Below are 23,522 nucleotides of genomic sequence, written 5' to 3'. Positions count from 1 at the left end.
GGACCAATCTTCCTACCCAACAGTAAATTCAGTCCATTGCAGACACCCAACTTCGGATTACCTCCTAGAATGCAAGATATTTGGGAGATAAAAGTGCTTTCCTGAAAACCTGTTTAAGTGAATTTAATGACTAAAAATATATGCACAAATATACATATACAGACATAATGGTACTTTCCTACAATTTTCATTAATAAAAACCTTACATTTTACAGGGCAGAAAGTGTCTGCTAAAGCCTGGATGCCTCTGCAATATCTGAACCCACAAACAACTCCATGTATGTTCATCTCAAGGAGGAAACCACGCTACTGGACTGGCAATTAATGTAGCTGAGGCAGATGAATAATCAAGATTGGACCTTGCTCTGCCATAGCAATCTTTTCCCTTTACTGTCAAGCTGTATCTTTGTCAATGTGACTGTTCTTTGTTACAAAACAAACAGACTACATCATCAATATTCCTCCTTTGCCTCCCCAAATACTCCATCTCTAGTCTTGCTCAAGTGTAAATCACCTTTCAAAGACTGGTTAATTACAGTTGTTTAAGCTGTAGTCAAACTTTCCTAACAAGACAACCACTTATTTTTTTAATCTTTTAAAATCTTCCTCCAGCTATAGGAAATATAACCATTCACAGCTGAGAAAAAGCTCTCCACAAAGCTCTTAAGTGAATTTAAATGTGAGGGGAAAAAAGAAAAAATGCACATTTTTAGGAATCAGCTACAAAGCCAAAACAATTAGGCTTCTACTACAAAAGCAGATTTCAGTTTCCAACATACACGAAAATAATCTCATGGAAAGAAATTAGAGGAATTAAGGAGGAAAAAAATCCCACCTCTTAGTGCAGCATCTGTACTGGAATGAAAGTGATTTATTTATATTACACACAGAGATTTTTATTAAAAAGGCTGGTAATGGAACATTTTATTTTAATGCATCAAGTTGATAAAAGATTAGTTACAGAAATTGTGTATAATGTTGTATAAGTCACATGGATGGGTTATTTAAAAAAAGATTCGATAATTAGAGGAACACATCTCTTATTTTAGTTACATCGTAAAGTGCCTTGTGTAGTCGTATTCTATCGTTGGAATGACCGCCTGTACAAATTTCAAGAAAATAAGAAGGTACCTGAGTTTATTATTAAGGAAAATGTACAATAGGTAGAAATCCTGCATAACAAAGGAGAAGTCACATTCAATGGCCTGCTCAGCAGTATCTCTTGCTAATAGGAAAACAACACCTAGCTACTTCAGAGTTAGGAGACTGGGAGATTAATATGGCAGAATTCCAGCAATGACTTCCAATGCTTGACCAAAAATAGACCTTCCTGGTTTAAGTTAATGCATGAAATCAGGAGTTGTTTTCAATGTATCTTGCAGACACCATTACCAATTCCATTTACATTCTTAATATTTGTTATTAACAAATACCAAGGTGAATTGTATCGAGCAAGGTTAATCCCTATCTACCTTCCTGTAGTTGTAGGAAAACCAGGCTCCCTTCCTCAGTGCCTCAGGGGCTCAGAAAAAAGAGATCTGCTCCTATTCTGAGCCATCCTTTGAAAGAGCTCCTACCTGTTCATAAGGGAAAGTACAGAGATTAGCTTTACCAAGCTGAACAGCCTGCCTTTGCAGAGAAGAGTTCCCTTATATACATCACCTTCATATGCAGTCCGGAGTATATTGAATAATTACAATCTAAAGTCTCTGTCCATGTGGGAAAGAGGCAGGCAGGGAGCTGAAAAATTAACAGAAATCACTACTTTCAACTGACTTAAGTCAGTTGGTACTGGATGTAAGTAAACCCAACTGTTTTGACATAATAGTCTCACAGACCATTTCTTCACAAACAGAAAATACATGAAAATGAGTAAAGGAATGTTAAAAATGCCCCAGTTTGTTAAGTGATTAAAAAAAAAGAAAGGAAAAAAAAAGCTACTTGCAACTACTGAGGACTAGGAGACTTGAACAACTGTGACAGACAAGTTATTTTCCAGTTCAGTTCCAGTTGCTTGTTGCACAAATTAAGCAAGTCTCAACTCATAAAGTAAATGAGAATTTTATTGATTCAGGACCTCCAGCTGCCTCAGTAATTCCTGCTTATTTGCCTTACAGCAGCAAAGAACACTATTTTGAAAGGACATACTTGCTTTTATTACGGAGGTTGCTCCAGTCAGAAAGTATACTATCAATTTATTACAAAGGATAACTAACCCTCAGCTTCCTGAACAAAAATTCCAAATGTGAGACATGAGATATTGATGTCCAGAGTTGTTTAAGTGATTTTCATTGCTTTTTGTCAGAAATGTTGTTTTACCAAGATATTGCCCACATGCAGAATAGAGAATAGTGGGACCTCTAACCTTTCAGAAATTAATTTCAGATTAAAATCTACAACAAACGCTGCTTTGCAAAGCAGTGATTACACTCTGGATGGAGTCTGTGAACCTCCAGTTTCACCTTCCTACACTGCTATTTCTGTTTCATACTCACAGCTATGTCCTTCACACCCTTACAAACAAGTGTTCAGCCCTGTCCCTTCACACCTACCTGCTTTCCCCACTGCTTCTGCCTAACACCACCTCATGTTCCCTCAAAAACTGAGTGGAGTCTGTTAAAGGAGCTCATCCCAAAACTCCAGCAAGCGCTACCCCAAGCAGCTGTTCACTGCTTTTACACACAACTGTGTTTCAGCTTGAGGTAACAGACCTTACACTGCAAGAAGTCTCCAAGAATCTGTGTAATAATGAAAAAGGATACATGTGAACTCCAAGTTCTCCCCCACCTTCTGCAACAGTCTCGATTATTTTCTTCATGACTTCTGCATGCCTGAAAAAACAGATCAGAACAAAATATTTTAAGGAAGAGGCAACTCCCTCTTCATCAGCAAGAACAGGTTTTGTGCAAATTAAATAATTTTGGACCATTAGCCTCAGAAGCAGCAAAAAGAAATTTTCAGTTGCCTGAGAAAGCAAAATAGCAACAGTAACTGAAAATTAACATTAAGTGATGAATGTAACATTATTTAACAGCTCCTTACATTCCCATGGAAAACAAAAAATGTACGCTACAATGTAGAATGAGCACCATGACAGTGAATGGACACTGCCTGACAGCAGCGCAACTTTCAATTGCTGAATGCCAATAAAACCCCCACATAAGTCCCCAGAAGGTAACACTGACCAGCAGGCAGCCACCAGAAGTTCCCAGATGACCCCTGAAGATGATGTCTAGAAACTGCTGTAACATTTTCAGCTGCCTCTGCTGAACTGAAACTTGTAAAGCTTGAAGAGATTTAAAACACTAAAACATTTCAAAGTTTCCTAGGAAAGGCAGATTAAATCAACCCTGCATAAATTCATAACTATTGCTCTAAGACTGGTTTTAGGGTATGGAAACTTTCTCTGGTGGTGACTCGGGTTCTACGACAAATCAGCAGCTTTTAATCCAGATTCTTCTTTCTTGTAACTCTGTTATTATAAAGCACTACAGGGAAGGATAAACATTTCCTCAGGTCACTAAGTTTTTACATTCTCACCAGTGACATCCCAGACCTACTATGAGCCACACAATATTTGTGTACAAAGCTGGTCCTGGGAATACAACAGAAAATTACTGAATAGCCAGGGCTGGAAGAGACTGGTCATCACCTAGTCTAAAACCCTCCTTGCTCAATGAGCAGCCAACTAGAACAGAACACTCAGGACCTTGTCTGCTATAGTTTGGAATATCCTTAATGATAAAGACTTCAAATCTTTTAATGACCAGTTACAATTTGGAAGTAATGCTCTTGTGTTCAAGGCAGTTCTTCTATCCCATAAACTTAGGGATGAAGAACATTTCAAATCAGAGGGGAGAATTACTGTGTGTTAAATTAAGTTTTATTTATGTATCTGTAACACAAACTCCCAGTTGTATCATTAATCTTACTTTTATCTATACTTCAACCTTGTTTTAAACAGATGATTCTGTAGGTAATCTTCACCAGTGACATAATACAGGACTATGGGCATCCATCTACACAGCACTGCAGGTGAGTGAGTAGTTTAAAACACCCGTTCCAAAACAACCAAAGTTCCAACTGAGAATAAGGATGAGTGGGAAGTAGAGTTTGCATAACTTTCTTAACCATGCCTTGATACCAGTACGTCAATCTAAACAGCTGCCCAGCAACTGGCATTTAGTAGTCACCTCTGAGGTTAAACATGTTGCCAGTGACTGCAAACAAGGAAGGAAGCTGTTGCAAAGTTACCAAGACACTGTAAACAGGAACATGCAAGTCTGGGGAAATATTAAAGGTCAGCATTTGTCATTTACTGTTGGTCTTTGCAAGTCAACTAACCCTCAGAGCTGATTCCAATTCTGGATCCCCTTGATGCCCTGTGAAACACATGCCATTACAGGTGCCAAGGCCAGCTGCTTCTGTAGGAACCTGGTCACTGCCAAAACTTAAGGTTTGACCTTATGCATAACTGTGGATTATTTTTCTTACTGGCATAGAATACAAGTCACCATGCAGCCATCAGAAGTCTTTAACAGCGTACTGGCTCAACTTCATACATCTTAATGACATTTGATCTTTTCTGTTTTCTAGGAACTACTCAGTTCATTAAATTCTTTAATGGCCACAGAGTCATTGTTGGTCATTGTTGTTGTCACACAGTTACTCATGAAAAGCTTTGCAGGTGCTTTAAAAACTTTGTAAAGTTTGTTCCCTGTTTTCAGTCTCCTTCTGTAAGAAAACTTGGGGGAACTAATATAAAATATATAAATACACTACAATGGAAAGAAATAACTTTTGAAGGAATGCAAGCTAAAATATCCTGCTGTCTAGAAATTTTTCCCTGCATATATTTAGAGTGCATTAGATGTAAAAAGAGTTCAGAAGTCTATCATTATTTATTCTGAAATGGAGAAAAATAAGTCCTTGGAATCAGTACAAGTACTTTCGATTTAATTGCAAATGTGTTTAGTAGTTAACTTGTTTGATAGTCCCTTCCTAACACCCACAGAAAAAGCTGAGAATCATGATTAAAGCACTTTACAGCAATTAAAGAGGAAGTTGACTATGTTCCTTCCAGTACCATAAAAATGCTGACAAGAGCTACAACTTAAAGAAGAGCCGTAAGATGAACAATTTTCACTAACTGCTCAAAATAGAAGCCATCTCAAGGAGCTGACAGTGGCATCCAATCGCTGTTTCTTTCTTTCCTCTGACGCCTGACATGAGGATACTCATAATGCAAGAAAAATGTTTGGAATTATACAAATATCCTACATTACACAATTTCTGTAACATGATGAGAAGCAACATCAGCAGACATAACTAAACACTAGTAGCTGAATTAAAAACAAAGCAACAGTTTGGCTATTAGTTTTTATTCAGAGGCCCAGACCTTCTTAGCTGGTAGCCTTACCAATTTGAAAAAACAGAATAGCTGACCTCGGAGGGTAAGAACACATACTTAAAACCTCCATTTTAGAGATGCTGTTAGCCTGTTTCTTCAGAGCCTCAGCACTATCTTTTAAACTCTTTCCAGTGTTAAACAGTTGCAGATCCATGACATTGCTTTTTGAGAAGGGCTACAGTTTCCTCCAATTTTAAGACTAGCAACAAACCTGTCTCACTTCACTATCAATCATCTCTTTCATGTTTAAAGCTGAAGCACGTCTCATGATATAAACCATTCCTTCAAGCATAAGTGTAGATTACATAACAAAGGAACTGGCACTTCACTGGCTTCAGAGGATGAAGTGAAAACATGACCACAGGGCTCTCACCTGTGAAGAAACTCAACCCAAATTCACAGATTAGCAGTGCACTGCTAACACCTCTGCCGAGTAATGACTAAAATTAAGCAGAGAACATTGCAGTGACAGCCCAGTATAAACCCCACAGTTTTACCTAGTCAGCGAGGGCTGTCATGCCCAAATATCTCTGCATCTTTCTTTGTTCTGAGAGTGCCCTCCAAGCCTGCATGAACAGGATCTTCTTCCCAAACAATTTACTTGCAAGGCTTCCAGCAAACACAAAGTAAATTAAATTTTGGCTTCAGGATTCTTTTCCTCCTTTTCTCCTATTAATCATCTTTACAGTCAGTCTGCTAAGACCTCCTACATTCCTCCCATTTGACACTCCTTCAAAAACACTAGTTGCACAAAAAAGCTGCATCAATTTTTTGTCCAAAATCCTTCACACAGCAAACAATAAAACCAAGTTACTAACAAGTTGAGTTTAAGACTGATATGTTCATACAAGGTACAAGAACACCTTACTGGATCAAACCAAAGATCTACCTCGTTCTGCTTTCTATATATATGTACTCTCTCTCTCTATCTACATATATGTATATGTACTCTCTCTCTCTCTCTGTATATATATACTTTCTCTATATATATGTATATGTATATATATATGTGTGTGTATATATACTATCTTATAGTACATGCTCAATAAAGAGGCTGGAACAAGCACCTCATAAATGCTCTGTCCAAAGCACTACTCATTTCCAGCAGCATGCTGGAAATTATCCAGGGACTTTCTTATTCTGAACCTTTCCAGTAACTACACGTTTAATAACCTTGACAAATTTTTATTTCATTAACATACTATTGCTTAAATAAGTATTTATTTTAGTTAGGTGGTGTGTGCAGAAATGAATCTTTTCTGGCTTTGAACATGCCAGCAGAGTAGCATTCAATACCACCAGTTTCACTGCTGAAGAAAACTTAAATCCTATTACTTCACCTCCTGTGTCATTCATAGCGAAGGTCACCAATATCACAACTCCCTGCTCAGCTTTTTTCAAATATTAAGGATCCCAGATTATTGAATCATTTCTTATGGGAAAGAGCTTTATAACTTCAATTATCCCAGACAAATCTCCATATCTTTTCCAGTTTTAGTCTTCCTTCACCTCACAGACTACAGAACAGATTACAAGAGCTGTACTGCAGTATTCAACATGTGTTGGGGTGCCACAGATTAAGAGAGCCCTTATGTTGTTTTATGTTCTATTCTTTATTATTTGCTTTACAGTTCTCCCAGTTCTGCTTCTTGTATTACTCTTGAGCACCCATACTGATATTTTCATATTAGTGCAGACTTAAACCTGATGATTTAAAGACCAAGAATAAACTTTACAACTCCAAATTTTTTGCTATACCACTGGAGTGGAAGAAGTTATTTCCCAGCTGTACAACAGCTTCTCTGCTCAATACTGTCCATATGTACGTCTGACTGCTTGGTGAAAGCAAACGTTTTGCAGTGGCTAATGAACTGTGAATTGCAAGAAACATGAGATACAGATTTACAAAGCACATGAAAATATATTCTCATAAGACCAAAATTAGCTATAAAATACTTGTTGCAAAGTTCCCTTGCTCTCTTCTCTAAAGACAGATGAACAAATAAATGCTAAATCAGAAGCAAGAATGCTTTGAATCTGTGAAAATGACCACAAGCTTGTCAACGATCAGCTGATTATTTGACACTCAGCTAGCGACATGGATATCCAAAGTGTTTAAGTCAAAGGAAATTAAACTTAAATGGGAAATCTGAATCCTGAATTTTTTCTTTTAAACATATACAATAATATAAAGAGTATCTTTTCTTAAAAGACAAAACCCCAAACTTGTATCTCCTGGAACTTCATACTGTCAAGAGGAATTACACTGTTTCAGATACCAGTTCTGTAACACTAAGACACCTAAAAGGATATTAGGGTCTACATCTAAGATAAGATGTGCCTTTCAAAGTCCTAGAAAAAATATCTGTGCAGCAAGTCGAACTACAGGCTCTCTATGTCTTGGGTGAGAAACATGGAAAATGGAACAGAAAATACCCAATAAAAACAACTGTGTTTTGCAGTTGTGGTCAACAAACGTTTCGGTGTGACAATCACAGATGTCTATTTAAAGGGGAGCACAAGGTAGTTAACATAAAATAAGAAACTGCTGTTTAATGTTCAAATAGCTTTTTCTGCTGCCAAAGTATACACTGTACTTCTACCCTCCCCAAAAAGTAGACAAGAGGATAAAACTTGTATTTCCTCGAGTTCTGGTAGCCTGCCATCTTCTGGAGTACACAGGGAAGTTGAGTTAAAAAAGCAAGTTGATCCAAGAACACAGTGCTAACTACAGAACACACTGGCTGCAGTGAGCACTGGAATCAACTCAGAATTGCTGATCTCTTCCTTTCATACTGCCTCAGAAGCCAACAGACCACCACAGCAGCCAATTGTAGAAATATGTCCAGAAAACCTGAACAAAATCCTTAACAAGAGCAGCAAAGTGCCTTGTATCTGTGTCTATCAGACCAGAAACAAAGGCTTACCTGCATGGATGAACTGAGCACATGGGAGGTGGAGGAAGATGAGGATGGTTTTCAATGGTCACTGTTTTCTTGACGTGATCTTGACTAATATCTTCATACATATGCTCTACTGTTAAAGGCTGCCGCTGCTATAGAGGAACAAGGAACATGAGAACAAAAGAGTTACTAACAAAGAATCTTGCTCCTTTCTAACATCAGTAAAAGATGATGCCCCAAAAATTACAGGCATCTAAAATATAAAAGTTCTGAAGGTACAGTGAAAGAACTGAGTGCGTTACAATCCATATGGTATAGAAATAGTACTGCACAGATTTTCCTTTGAGTGGTGATGTCAATTTATTTGACAACCAACTAGGTTCCCACCTCAGTATTTGAGCAGTGGGGCCTACCCAACTTTAACTCACAAAACCTGGTAATTAAAGGGAAGAACTATTTATATATTCCTTTCCTTCTGCAGGTGATGAAAACACATACCTGCTTACTTGACTGAGTTTACTGGGGTAATTACCAATTCTACAGTGCTAACAAAAATACCAGTGGCTTCCTCCAAAATGTGCTCACTTATGTGCAGTTTTCAGTGAAATTGTTCCAACTTGTTGCAAGTACAATAAAAGTCCTGCCTACAAGCCAATATTCCCTAATGGTTTTCTCACCATTTTTTCCTTTAAATTTCTATTGTGAATAAGCAACAAAATAACCTTTTTATTTGACACAGTGAGTCTAATTTCAAAGAAAATTGAAAAAAAATAGAAAAAAAAACCCAACATAGATATACCTCATCATATCCAAATAACCAGAGCCTTGGAGTTTGGTAATATTTGTCATAAGTGATGTAGAGGTCATAGGTTCTAGTCTGTAGAATAGCATCTTCCCCTCCAACATCAACTTTAGTTTTGTTAGCTTCTACAATCTGTCTTGTGTCAAGTGTTGCCTGGTTCAAGGTAAAAATAACAAGATTAGTATAGTCTTGCTTGGGTTCCCTCCTTTCCCATCCTAAGTAGTTACGTAAAACTGTCTTGTTGTGTTTTAAACCCTAACACATGGTTTGTTTTTATTTCTAAATTAGAAGTATCAGTTTCTCCCCCAACAAGTATTTTTTGGTTTTACTTTTGGTGGGTTTTTTTACTTTTCAAAAAAGGTCCAATTTCTTAAGGAAGTAGACAGCTATGTTGTTACATCCCCTACCTTCTTTCACAAATAACAGACAATTCCAATGAAATCCAGATGGCAAAGGTCTCAGTTTTGCAGGTTCATGAAGACCTTGGCTTAGTACCACAAATAATGAGGCCTTCTGTTTTCTCTCATAAAAGTCTGATGGATTGGTATAATCTACTGAACCTACAGGCCACTCATGCTCCCTGTGTAAGCCCCAAGAACCACCACTGCATTTTTTAACTTCTCATGAATACAGCGCTGTGTGTACAAGCAGAGCAAAAAGGATTAGCAAAACCAAGGAAAATTTCTGTGGGCAAATTCTCTGAGGATCCAAGGGTTCAAGTTAGTACAGTAGATTGGCAAGAGACAAATCCATAGGAATCCAAGCTCAGTAACCCTGCTACTCATAAGCTTGTTATTTCAGCCATTTGTTATCAGTAGTTTTACTTTGCTTGTGCTTATATTGTAACAAGATAGAGAACTGTTCACTCACATCATCTGTCTCCAATAGCCCACTTTCTTCATACTCTGAAAAGAAGACCCATAAAATTCTGTGTTCAGCTTGTAGCCAGTCATTATATTTGCCATTCATAAACAACTACTTTTAAAAAATTCTACATTTATCTAAAGTATTATTTGGGTAAACTTCCCAATCCCCAAAACAGCCTATCCCTTTTTAAAGATAAATTTGACCAAGACTACAGTAAGTAGGTGAGGCACAATACTTCAGTGATTTTATATAGGCAGACTGAGTTTAAGTGTATGTATGAAGCTGGAAGGAAGCTGTGCTAAATCCCTAATTTATACTTTCTTAGATCTGTTCTGCTACACAATTTTCCAATCACTAACATTCACTCAGGTTTTTGGCACACAAGTTAGAGTAAACATGCATCAACAAAGCCATACAAAAGATACTAAAGAACACAGGCCTACTGAAATTTTTCAGCATGAATTCCTTGCAAAGAATGAGTGGTGTTTTAGAGTGTACTACTTTAGTTAAAGACTTGAAATAAAATATGTCTACCAAATTTAAAGAAATACCTTCCATGTCTGCAGCTTCTCCTTCATCTTCCTCATCATCATCTTCACAAGATGCTGAACACTCTGGTATTTTTATATTATCCTTGAGAAGTTAAATTGAAAATACTGCTTTAATGATTGTTGCAACTGCATTGCCTAACAGCCCCCAAAAAATTAAGATGTTAAGTCCTGTCAACACATTCAGTGATCCAGAAAGATAATTTCTGAAATATTAAGGACTACACTGAACTCAAATATTTGCTTAATAACTCATCCTAGTTTCAAAGTCCTAGTATGACATGAAAAATCCATTAAAAAAAGTTTTCTTTTGACTTTGCAATCTGGAATGATTTAATTACTAAACAAAGAAAAGCAACCATGGTGTTAAACAATCAAAAGATCCACCTATCTCAAATGAAAGGCAATGATTAAACAGCAATGACTAAACATGTAAGTTAAGATTTTTTAAAGTTCTAACCCACATCCAACTCTGTGCAGCAGTCATCACAAAATATTTCAAGCAAGGGACCTATAAGGATGATTGAGTCCAACCCCCTTTTCTTTGTGGGACTGCATAAAACTCTGTATGACTAAAAGTGCCACTCAGTTTCACACACTATGAGCCCAGTTCCATAATTGTTTTAAAACACAAGAGAGTCACAAAAGGCATTACAGTTTGATATAATTCTGCATGGAAACATAGTCCAACAGAAACAAATACAGCCCAAGCCCACAGTTGACTTTTGGGCCTTGTATAGCATTAGAAGCCAATGGATAACTCCAATGAAATTCAGAAAGTAAATGTCTCAGTTTACAGAGATTCCATAAAGATTTTAGGAGAATACTCCAAATAACTACTACAGTTAGAAAGCCCTCTAATTCTGAGCATCAGGTGGCTGATTTTTCATCTAAAAAGCCCAAACCAATAAGAAACTAAGTTACAAAGTGCATTGTCATACAGGACATCAGCAGGAAAGAACTGTCCTGGACTGGACCTGCAAGCAAGCAAATTTTTCTACATTCTATAGAAATGAAATTCAATGCAAAACACACAACAGCAGTTATGAATCACAGCAACATTCTGCAAGATTTTTGCAGAAAAAATCAACTTTGGTTATTTCTTGAGTATTTCTTTCACCCTCATGTTACCGACTTGTAAAAAAGCAGTATTTTTACTATATTCAGCAAAGTCATTTGGAATACCTGCACTCCACTTCATCAAATCAATAGCATTTTGAGCTTTTTTATAATTATGCAGTAGCATGGGGCAGCCCATTTTCTTTCCCCCTAATTTTTAGAATCCAAAGCTTCTTGGATGATTTAAACTCTCACAGCACCCAGACAGAACTCCCCTTACAGACTCATCTTGAAAAGCATTTTGTGTCCCTGTGACTTTTTCCATGTTTCTTAAACCTGCTAGCCAATACATTTGCATTTCAAGTACTTCCTGAGGATCTAAGTTTCAGCCTTTTCTCCTGCTGAAGTGATTATTGGAAACATGCAGAAACTGGGGACTTCATAACATATATACATTTAAACAGGTAAAGGTCTAAACTGAAGAGCAAAACCTGTCAAACTGGACCAATGTGTTAAAAGCCTGCTTGCTGTAGTTGAATATCACAAATAAATACTTCACATTCCCACATTACTTTTCCATATAAAAATTTCTTTACACTGGATTTCCAAACACTAATGTCTTGGAACACAAACATGTGGCATCAGTTTAAACAGAATTTCATTTTCACTTTGTAGAAGCCTGGCACAGAAGCACACTGGCTAAAGACATTTCCAAAAGACAAATGGCTCAATAAACATAGCAATAAGGAGATGCACATGCTTAGACTCATATCACGGACTCTGAGGGTCAATGTACATCTGCAAAACAATTAGTGACGAAGTATAATTTAATCTTTCACAGGGAGTACTAGATTGCCACTGGTAAAACTACTATTACCTTCAGGTCTGTAATAAAGCAACAGAAAAATTTAGAAACAAGTACCTTACTGTCTAGTGTGATCTCCTTAACTGCTTCTGTTGCACCCACTATACCTGCAAATTGAACAAGAAGTTTGTGTTAAAAAAATTCAGTTCTTGGCTAGAGAACAGCACAGAAAGAGTTTGCAAGCATTTCAGAAAGCAGCGTCTCATCTTTCCAAGTCACATCTCACAACAACCTCAATATGTGAGAGGTTGTTCATTTGGTATTTGTATTATTTGTATAATTTGTCTTATATTGGTGAAACATGCTTAGTGCTGGACATCCCTAAGCAAACCATACCAGTAATACAGAGCACCACAGCAGAGATGTGCCATGTCTTAAAAAGTCTGTGATGGAACTCTGCAAATTTGGGCTTCTATTTTAAGGTATTTTTGCATAAAAGTGAGTTCAGGACAGGCACTCACATCACAATAATGAAACTCAGCTCCATGAAAAAGGCAAGCATTTATGAGTATTTCTGAGCTTCCTGAAAGCAATGACAAAGCAAAATGTAGCAAAGCACTTAATGCTTTTAGCTGAGGGGAAGTGGGGGTATAAAACTACCCCAAATCATAGTAGTGTCCACTCTTGAGTTTCTGTCCATTAGCTTTCCAGTTTTACTGCAGTTCTCACACAGTACCAGTTGGGATATGTGCCAAGATTCTGCTTTGACAGAGTACATTTATCTAATTAACTCTTGATTTTATCTCATCTGACAGCATTTAGAGACCTGGCAAGGGTTAGTCAGGGTGTTGCAGCTGTGCTGTACTGTATGGTGCCCAAGCCAGTCAACTCTCAAAGGAAAAACCTGGCAGAGGAGTCTATTCACAGCAGGGAGGGATACTGCACACTCAATTCAAGGCCATTACAAAGGTATTCCAAATTATTTCTTTGGTGTGGGAGCATTCGATTAAAAACTATGAAGTCTTTAAGAATTGACAGTCTACAAAAAAAAAGGCATCATGCCCAACACTTTTTCTGCCCATGCCAGCAAACTATTCAGAGAACTTTCTCCACATTACAGCAAAAAAAATTTACACTGAAGAAAGTAAAAACTGAGAGAAGTGCTTTTGGAAATGGTGGAGAAAACACCATTGAAGGACAGAGTTGTATTAACACATGATAGAACATCAAGAAACAGATTAAAACTAATATGCCAATTAGAAAAAACCAGAAGTATTTACAAGACACTGTGCTAGAAAAGCCAATGAGATAGATTCATATAAAGCAGTATTTTTTAGCCTTCTTTATAAACACAAGCTCATTAAAGGGCATATTGTAAAAAAGAATCATCTCACACACTCATCTCTTAACATCTTTCTTTTCAGTACAGCATCCACAATTTAAACCAACATCCTCTTCACAGGATTTCCTTACTAAGGAATGAGTCACTACACAGCTCATATTTTAAAATAACTTCCTAGAACTTTAGGAAGAGAATACTGAAATAATTGCCATCATCTCTGAAAAGGAGCATTTACAGCTGCACAGTTGAACGTCAGGTACCAATCGGGTGGGTAGCTGATAATGTTACTTACTTCCTTCAGACTACATTTTGGTACACAGACGTGTATGTAAGAAAGCTTTTACTTTCTAAGAGTGGAAACTGAAAATCAGATTACCAAATGCAAAGCCTGAACCAAGACCTTGAATACCTGCATTGTGAAAAGTGTCTACCCATCCCCCATCACCATCATCTTCTTCTATAATTGCCTCCTGCTCATCTGAGTACTCCATCTGCTTACACCTTTTATAGCACGGCACTACAAAAAATGGCAAAACAAAAAGAATACAGTTAGTCATTCTTATATAAAACCAGACTGGGGCATGGTATTTTCCTACAAGGCCTTCTACAATGTGGCAATCTTTCATATCCCTGTGTAAGGAATCCTAAGACTGTATTTCAAGTGCAAAAGTATAAACTTAAAAAACTATGTTGATGTGCTGCACCAGTTATTTTACTTCATGTAAATGAAATAAAATGAAATGATTGCTGTAGCCTTAGAAGTTCATCTTTCTATTAAGTATTAGAGCAGTTTCATCCAGTCTCTTAAGGATTAGAAAATAATTAATTTCTCATTTGTTAACAACCGGAGAGAACCTGTAAGTTTTCTTCACATTGGTAAATAACTAAGGACAGCTTTGCCTGGATTTTCATAAATTTTCCAAACTCATTTGGCTTTAGAACTTAGAATCTGCTGAAAGTTTGCAACGGCTATTTATGCAATACATTAGGTATGTTTAATTATAATTTAACATCTAGAAGTTTAGAAGGTCAGAATTCACGTGGTATTGAGAATAACTTCTGTCATATGCGTTACAGAGCCATTCAAACAGAGATTTAGATAATGTTTTCAGAAAATAGCCAAAGAAAGACTGAATATCTGATTAAGGCCAAGCAGGCATTTTCCAATAGGACTATGCTCCTTGTACAAAATGTTCCTTCCTTTTCTATTAATGTGAAGAAAAACAAATCTGCTGCACAAAATGCAGCACTTGAAAACTGCTCTTTAACCTTTCAGAAAGGGATGAAAGGGATGTGAAAGTCAAAGTGAAGTCATCCAAAGACTTCCAAAAAAGAGGTCTGGCTCCCAGTCTCAACTACAGCCCACAGCTTTTACTCAGGTGGGAGGCCAATGCGACACCAGCAGCAGGAAACACATTATTTTGGAATGTGATCAAGAAGGATCAAAGCAACGAAGAACCACAGTAGCGGCAGAAAAAGAAACAAAGCAGATCAGCTGGCCATCAAACCATGAGACCCATCTCAGAAAAATGTCCAATGCTACTGTAGTAATTTTCACATGATAACTGCACCACAAGACTCCAAAAGCCAGCGAGGAAAATCCAAGCATATAATACAGCCCTCCGCAGGCAAGAATCTCCTCAGGCATTTTTAGTGCTAATGCTTCGTCTAATAGCTTTGACACATTTTGATACAAGATCTTTTGGATTTCCTCATAGTTGTGCCAAAATGCTATCCTTCTTATCCATTAAAAAGGTAGTCACTGCATGTATTATATAAACACAACTGTGAAGCTGATAAAAAATTAATTCAAGATTGTATTTATATGATTCTAATTGGAAAAGATATTGACATTAACTACATACTTGGATTAGAAGTATCAGTGCCACTATGAAAAATATTTTGAGAACACTTTAATAGCCTGAGTTTTCAAAGGAAAGAGGAAAATAAACATATTTTTGTTTTAGACACTGAACATCAGCTGAAGCAAAGATAGACAAAGAGGTTAATAATGTTTAAAGTTCATTTATACTTCATCAGTGCAAGCTGTATGTCTTGTATAAAGCTCTACTATAAAGTGGTCTAAGAAAAAGAATTCAGGAGTGCAGGAAAAACTTCTTTAATATTGCAAAGCCAGAGCATCCAAAGTGTGAGGTATTTGCTTCCCCTACCAATAGAGGCAATCAGTAGAGCTGACAGCACAGTCAACCAGTCAATTCTAAGAACACTTACATTTAAATTTCAGCCTTACCATTTTTAGTTACCAAAAACTGTTTGTCTGTTGGCAGATAAGCTTTGACTTTTAGTTCTTCTCCTGAAGCCCTGTAAAATGAAGTGCACCATTTGAGAATTTGATGACCTGCAAACAAAAGAACCCTTCTATTTTCACATTGTGTCAGGAACATTTTATATAATCCTCCTGAGCTATTCTCAGAATTGGCTTGCTATGACTTTATTCTTCCCTACATACATTTGGTACGGTGTTAGAAACTTCGGCCACCCCTAACTGCTCTGAGATCAAAACCACTTCATGCCTCAAAAACTACTTTCACCTTGAGATGGCCAAGCAAAGATGGGTTGACAGAATAATCTATTCTATATAACATTTTCTAGGATCAACAACAAGAAAGTAGCAAATGTCTGAAGAAAGCAAATTCAGAAAAGCAAGAAATAGACCTCTATAAATACATAATAAATACAAATAATATATAATATATAAAATAATATATATAAATTTAATATAATATGAAAGTCACTAGTGTTTAAGTACCTTTAATTTCACATTACTCAAGCATTTGCCTTCACCTTTAGCGGTTTTTGGTTTGAAATAAGAGTAACACTCTAAATAGCCCATTCCAAACTGCTGCCAGACTCAACATCATGTTTTTCTGAAGGAGGTGGCAAAGGGTAAGGGAAACAATGATTCAAACACAGTAATTTTTCCTTCAGCAATTCGAGGCCCAGTACAGAGCTAAGACCCTGATGATACCAACTACAGAGATGATGCTCATTTAGGAGCACATTAGTTTCATAATACAAGACATCAGTAAAACATAAGCAAATACTTTATTTGCACCCTTACTTTACATGAAACAGAGGGGATTTCCAAGGGAAATCACTGCACAAAGTGAACTGCTGTGGGCTAACTTGAATACATTTATTAACAAATACTTGTCAAAATACACCATTTACAGCTGCCTAAAAATTCCAGTTGCACACGGCCTTTGCTTCTTCCTTCACCAAGACAAACCCAGGGAGACATGCTGCTACTGCAGCTAAGCACTAAAAGCAGTCACAGTATGTAACAGATTATTTCCCCTAAAACCTTAAAACAAACAAAAAATTCCCAAGCAAATCTTCATCTCAACTACTCCTATATAGCAATTAGTAAACCCTGCCTGATTTAAATATAGAGCCATCATAAAAGTTTTACTTGAAAAGTCCACTTACTGCTCTAAAATGAGACAACTGTATGGCTAAATCCAGTGAAAACACACCAAAGCAGAGGTAGGAGTGCTAGCTTTCTACAATTCTTTTAATTTTACTTACCATTGCCAAGTAGGACAGTGGTGAACTAAGTGATCTCCAGCTGCAACAAACTGTTAAGGCAGGGAAAAAATATTACTGTTAAATATGGCCAAAGGAAATAATCTCCAGTTTTTTCTCAGCATTAGTATTTCAGTTCCACATTCCTTTGATCAATTAATTCTGTATTTAACAAATGTTTCAATCAGCTTGATGCTTTAGTTTAACCCCATTTCTCATCTAACCATGAAAATGCAAAGATTAAACCAACTTAACCCAAAATGCTTACTAAGCACCATAGCAAATTCAGTGTTTCAAAAGCTGTGATACTACCTGCCAGTCTAGTAAGAACCAAAAAATGATCTGGACCTTTTACTTTGGACTGTTTACTTTGTAATAAAGAAATTATTTTAATTTGCCACTATTCAAACTTTTACAAAGACCCCAATGTAAAAAAAATATGTTTAATTCTCTTTCCTTGTTCAAAACAATTTTGCAGTAAGAAAAACAAGACCATCAATCCACTGAATCAGAGAACTGCAACGAAGATTTTATATAATGGACATCACTCTAATAGTTGATCACTGATGTTACCTGAAAATGGATTACCACTTACTTAGTACACTAAAAATCTTACAGGTAACTTTGTTCTGAAGAAACAGCTTTTAAAAATATTCACTCTGCTTGTTCTTAGTATCAAAGATGAAGATTTTTATAAAATTGCATTACTATTTCAAAGTGATACTGTCATGTTAAACATGCCAGCAATGTCACGCTAGACTTGCATACAGACTCAAAACTCCCACAGCAGAAGTCTAACCCTCTGGGCTTGTTTTTGTACACATAAATTGACGAAGGCAAGCATGCACTCAAGTGATTTTTGTGGGCTTTGCAGCAAATTTGCATATTCTTTGGAATATGAAGTGCACAGCTATTGCTACAGGTGCTTTCTCATCTTGAAGTGCCACTTTATAACAGCACCCCCCTCAGCTGCCCAGAAGCTGCTGCAGTGTGACATAACAGGCTTGCAGAGGGTCACAGCCATTTCCTCACCGCGTCCTCCAAAGGGAGGCGGATCAGCGCAGCAGAAAACACCACAGTGCGCACTGCACATGGATTAACAGGCTTAATCTCTGCAAAAGTGCTTCCCTTTCACCTATTTTCAACAGAAGCCTCTAGCAAAACTGAATCCTTTTTAAAAAACCCTGCAAACTCTCCCAAAATACAGGGAAATTTTAAAACTCATTATCTCTTATATAGTAAACACAAGTGAAACTCCAGAATTATTTAAAATTCTCTGTTCAAGGAAGTGGGACTCTGTGACGGCAGTGTTGAAATATATTAATATAGATGAAAAACAGTGTAGTTTGTGGGTCTAACAGATACATAGCCCTAAAACAGCATTTGAAATTTCATCTACATTTTTTTCACCTTAGGGAGCAAAATTATCTAGCTGGTTTCACTTTCTACTTCTCAAGTACTGATGCTATCTTTTATCTGAATCAGTACTGGAAAGTGGAAGGAGATTAATTTTAGGACATCTTATTTCTAGTCCTGAAGAGAACGATTTTAACAATTTCCCTGTATTTACATACATAATTAAAACTGGTGTCATCTTTTGGAAGTATTAACTAGTAAGAACTCATGACAGGCAAGTATTTTTTGAGATTAAATCAAGTACACAGATAAGTGAAAAGAGAGAGTAGGTGTTGAGTTTGATTAATGAGTCATCTTTAGTCTTAATTTATTCATCCTCAGAGGCCAGCCATAGGAACCCCACAAAAATCTATACACTGGTTAGTGTCTCAGACTAAAAATACATCTTAAATTACCCAAGAAATCCAAATTCCTTCAAAGGCAACACCCTAGTGTCATTATTCTTCTTTAACAACTATTCTTGTTAAAAGACTGTCAAAGGGACAATCAGCAGATCCACTCTCCAGCTACATCTAAATTTACCAAAAAATCTCGCTGTATAACCGGTTCCCTTGACTACTGTTTTGAAGGATCCAATTTATTCATCCCAGCAGTATCTCACTTGACACAGAGAACACAGACTATTCACATTCCCAGTGGTATTTAAGTGCTGCAAACTGTGTAATGTAATACAGTGTGGTTCTTGCTATGCTCTATAGAAGGTGCCTTTTTTTATGGTACTTCTGCAAATTCTTCCTCCATAAATCATGAAGGGATTAGGTATTGGTAGAACATTTGTCTAGACTTTCTCTGTTATTCTAGTTTATATACAATAAAGATCATGTATTATTGTTTAACATATATGAATATTTATATACACACACATGGTTATCAAAACAGGAGAACACCATGTTGTTAAGCCTGTTTTCTGTGTGGTATTTCTGTGTCAGAGAGGAAGAGTGAGTTCTTGCTTGCCAGACAACACAGTAGAAAAATACAGACAACAGTATTAGGAAAAATACTTCTGTCCACATTATCTACCTGCATCAGTCATCATTTGTTCCATTTTTTTCCATCTCATCTTTGTTTTTTTTATTGTTTCACTTTATTTTCATTCTACCTAACAGTCTTGACACTGTTTCATTAGACCTCTGTAAAGACAAAGTATTTGCAGATCAGCAGCACTTTAATTTGAGAAAAAGTGTAATGAGGAAATAAAAATAGCTCAACATAGTCAGTGTTCTGTTTCAGAAAAAAAATCCTGTTTGTTACTCTTTGCACTGGAGTTCTTAAAAAAATACAACTGCTTGGCAGCAATCCAAAATACAACCAGTCTAAAGCAGCCTATAGAGAAGAAGAGGGAAAAAATAATTATCATTGGATACATGGTGTGGCCAAATATATGGAATGATCTTCACAGAGCCTTGGAAGAAACCAAAACAGAGGTAAGCAAAGACTGTTCTAAAGATAAAAGCTCCCCTTTGAGCTCCCCAGAGGAAAGACTTTAAAAATCAATACATTCCTGCTTCAGTCCTGAACTCCCATGACAAACTGAGCTATTGACCTAGCTTCTCTACAACCTTTTCATAGCATAATAAAGGACAGAAGCATCTCACATTCAGATGCCTAATGCCATCTCAAGAAAAATTATGTTGATCTACTTCAATCTGTAGAGTAAAAAAGGCCACTTAGAAATTTCACTTCATGGAAATTGTTTCAAGAAGCAGTAATTGGCAAAGACATGATCTGTTTAACATGGTCATTCTGCATTAAAAAAAATGCATCATTACTTTCAAAATAAATTTAAGTTTCTAAATACTTACTTCTTCAGGTGTAATCACTCCAGTTTCTTTAAACTTGGATTCCTGTAAGAAAAAAAATAGTTTAGAAATGTTGAGAACTGCTGACAAATCAATACACTTCACTTTATTGTAAAGACAAACATCTTTACTTTCGTTTTGCAACTAGCTCTGTCCAGAGGTCCAAGAATCAACCTGGAGGCCACAAGAATCAACCTCTGCCACAACTGCTGGCGTCTTACATTAGAAAATAAAGAAGGCTCCCCAAAATTACTTGTTGAAAAATATGATGTATTACAAGAAATGATCACCTATACAAAATAATTTTTTGCTACTGCCAATTATAGCAATAATGAAGAAAAGATGACTGGCACTCAGTATTACGTCTGGCAGTAAGAAACAGAAAATCAGCCGGAATCAGTGATTCTAACTGCCAAGGACTCCAGAGTTCTCTAGGCATTGAACAACACTGCAACACATCAACAAGAGGTTTTGCAGTTGAGAAAAGTCATGAATGAAAGACCAAAATAACTTTTCTCAGACTTCAACCAGACTTATTCTGCATGGAGAAATTGAGTACTTTGGCACTACAGGCAACATTTATGAAGCTTAAGAATAACACGACTTGTATCATATTCAAATCTAGAATAAGTGTATAATAATAATATTGTTATTATTATTAAATAATAATGTTTTGACTTCTGCTTGTTTGTTTCTTCAGAAAAGTCTCAAGTACCAAGGTATCCTACGTATCCTCAGTATCAGAGCTATCCAAAACTGGCTTTTGAGAAAGAATACAATATCAACCCATGGCATAGCTGACTACTTGCCCTAAGGAACCTATTTTTTTTCCTACCAAGACTAAAATTATCAACTGAAAATACCTTGCTTCCAGCCACAACTTCACTGTAGTCAATCAGTCAGAAAATATTGAAGAAAAGCAACCCCAGCTAAACTCAGTTATTCTTGTTCCTTCCCCCAATATGTGCTATCACCTGTACTGGAGAAAATGAAAGGAGCACACCTATTTCATATGGTAATGCCTTTCTGCTTCAGTTCTAAGAAAGATACACTTAAGAACGAAATAAAGATAGGGAAAACAGCAGCTGCACAAACATTCCAACATCATTATATGCTACATGACTGAAATCAAATTAATTTGAACTGCTAGAAAACTCAGAATCCTTAGTAACACATTGTGCAACACCACAGTGGAGACAGCTAACTGGCTCCCCTCAAAATGAACCATAAACAGTAGGGAACATGCACAAACTTGTGTCTCTGGAGTTACAGAAAGAAAACACATAAAATATCCATCCTCTCTTCCCTGAGGGTAAATAGTTCATTTCTCCATCTAAGTAAATTCTTCGATTGTGAAAGACGCAGGTCTAGTTTCTTTCAAAAGTTACGAAGTTGGAGTATTTACTTCCCCCTTGTAAAGGGAACATATACACATAATATCAGCACCTTCCATTTCTGGAAGGTTCTACTCCTGCCTCCTGCCAATAATCCATCTGGACATGTTAATTCATCTACTATTACCACCAGCTGTGCAACAACTGTACTATCCTAAACAACTCTCTTCACCTTCCCATGCCAAAGCTTCACTGCAACCCACATATTTCACATTGGTGGGCAACTCTAGGAAGGTCCACTATCCAGACGAGAGCATCCCACATACCACAGAGGGACAAGTTCAATTAATAATTGACTGTCACTGCTATCTGCCCAGAGATGCAAGCTGCAGGGTGCAAAGCACATATAAGGTCAAACCACAAAGCCACAGGCAGAGAGACTGCTGTCATAAACAAGTCTTTTTTCAAAAGCATGCAGAAGTATCAAAATCAGTAGTGAAAAAACTGCTGCCAAGTTAAGCACTCATATAGAAAGCTGGGGTTTAAATAATATTGTTTGCAAATAAGAGTCAGAGAATGAGACGTAGTCTAACAACTGTAGAAAACCATAATTTGTTTGTATCTAAATATGCAGTAACAGGAACTCTAACAGATGCACTGCCTACCCTTATAATGACCCAATGGCTCATTTCTGCTATTCTCAACTACTTTGGTGCACAGAGGCTTGTATTAATACTGTAATTCTGAGCCAGGAGTAAGTTGTGCTATGTAAAACCTGCTCGCATAACGAAGGTGTGGCTAATTTTGTTGTTTTGGTTTGGGTTTTTTTATGTCAGCTGAAAAAGTTGCCGTTCACCCAAAATAACAATTGCAACGCAATTCCTGAAACCAGGCTCAAGCCTGTCTGTACGTTCATATTTCAATTCCTGGACACACAACCAGGTAAAAGTTTCGTGACTTTAACAGCAAACGGCAACACATTTAAGTCATTCCTTGAGAAGCAGGAGCAGCAACACCTGTTCTTCGAAAGGCCCGCCCCTCTCAGGTTGATGTTTCCCCCTCCCAGTGGGATTTGAGCGCCAGCTGGGGTTCCTGCATCCCCTCCGGCGCGGTGCGGGATGAGGGCCGATGGCCGTGCCGGCACGCCCAGCACCGCGCCCTTCGAGACCCGCAGCCATGCAGCTCCTCGGGCCCGGCCGACAAGAACACCGACAGCCGGCTCCCGGGAAAGCGGAGCGGCTCCCGGGGCTCGGGCAGGGGATTGTGCCCGCAGGCGGGGGCGGCCATGGAAGTCCCTCCTCCCCATCCCGGCTCCCGCGCAGGACTGGCACCTTGAGCACGGGTGTGAGGTACTCGGCCACCTCCAGGGCCTTCCCCTTCACCGTGTTGATGACGTTCTGCATTGCGGCGGTCGGACGGACGGACGGGCGGACAGACGGACAGCGGCCGCCCGCCGTCAGCAAGGCGCTCCCCCGGCCGCCACCCCCCCTCCACCCACGTGACCCTGCCCTCACGTTCCCCCCGCCCCTCCCGTCGCACGCGCGTGACGACACGCGGTGCGCGCGCGCAGGGCGGGAAGGTGGGGAGGGGCGGGCCCGCGTCTCGCGCCGCCGCCCGGGGGCGAGCGCGAGCGGCGGGGGGGGCGGAGCTCGCGCGTTCCTCGAATTCGCGGGGGCGGGGCTGGGCCGGCG

General features: G+C 38.0%; 1 protein-coding gene across 1 annotated transcript; it reads right to left on the bottom strand.

Moving 5' to 3' along the window:
- Positions 1-893: 893 nt before the first annotated feature.
- On the bottom strand, positions 894-23,328 carry ATG3 (autophagy related 3). The gene is made up of 12 exons (XM_058864235.1): positions 23,163-23,328; positions 20,501-20,542; positions 17,286-17,335; positions 15,988-16,058; positions 14,146-14,253; positions 12,512-12,561; positions 10,534-10,615; positions 9,986-10,020; positions 9,113-9,268; positions 8,338-8,465; positions 2,763-2,831; positions 894-1,131 (listed from the first exon to the last, which is right to left on the bottom strand). Exons 1-12 carry the CDS (start codon positions 23,232-23,234, stop codon positions 1,050-1,052), a joined length of 945 nt encoding a protein of 314 aa, XP_058720218.1. The 5' UTR covers positions 23,235-23,328; the 3' UTR covers positions 894-1,049.
- Positions 23,329-23,522: the final 194 nt, after the last annotated feature.

The sequence above is a fragment of the Poecile atricapillus genome, chromosome 1, assembly GCF_030490865.1.
Source record: "Poecile atricapillus isolate bPoeAtr1 chromosome 1, bPoeAtr1.hap1, whole genome shotgun sequence".
NCBI classification, from domain to species: domain Eukaryota; kingdom Metazoa; phylum Chordata; class Aves; order Passeriformes; family Paridae; genus Poecile; species Poecile atricapillus.
The sequence above is the reverse complement of the archived record's forward strand: the minus strand, read 5'-3'. Positions and strand labels throughout refer to the sequence as shown.

Excerpts from the sequence above, each read along its gene's own strand:
- ATG3 (XM_058864235.1), bottom strand. The coding sequence starts at position 23,234 with ATGCAGAACGTCATCAACACGGTGAAGGGGAAGGCCCTGGAGGTGGCC. Across the intron at positions 10,616-12,511 it reads AGATCACACTAGACAGTAAG|GATAATATAAAAATACCAGA; the intron begins GTACTTGTTTCT and ends TAACTTCTCAAG. Across the intron at positions 2,832-8,337 it reads TGCTCAGTTCATCCATGCAG|GCATGCAGAAGTCATGAAGA; the intron begins GTAAGCCTTTGT and ends CTGTTTTTTCAG.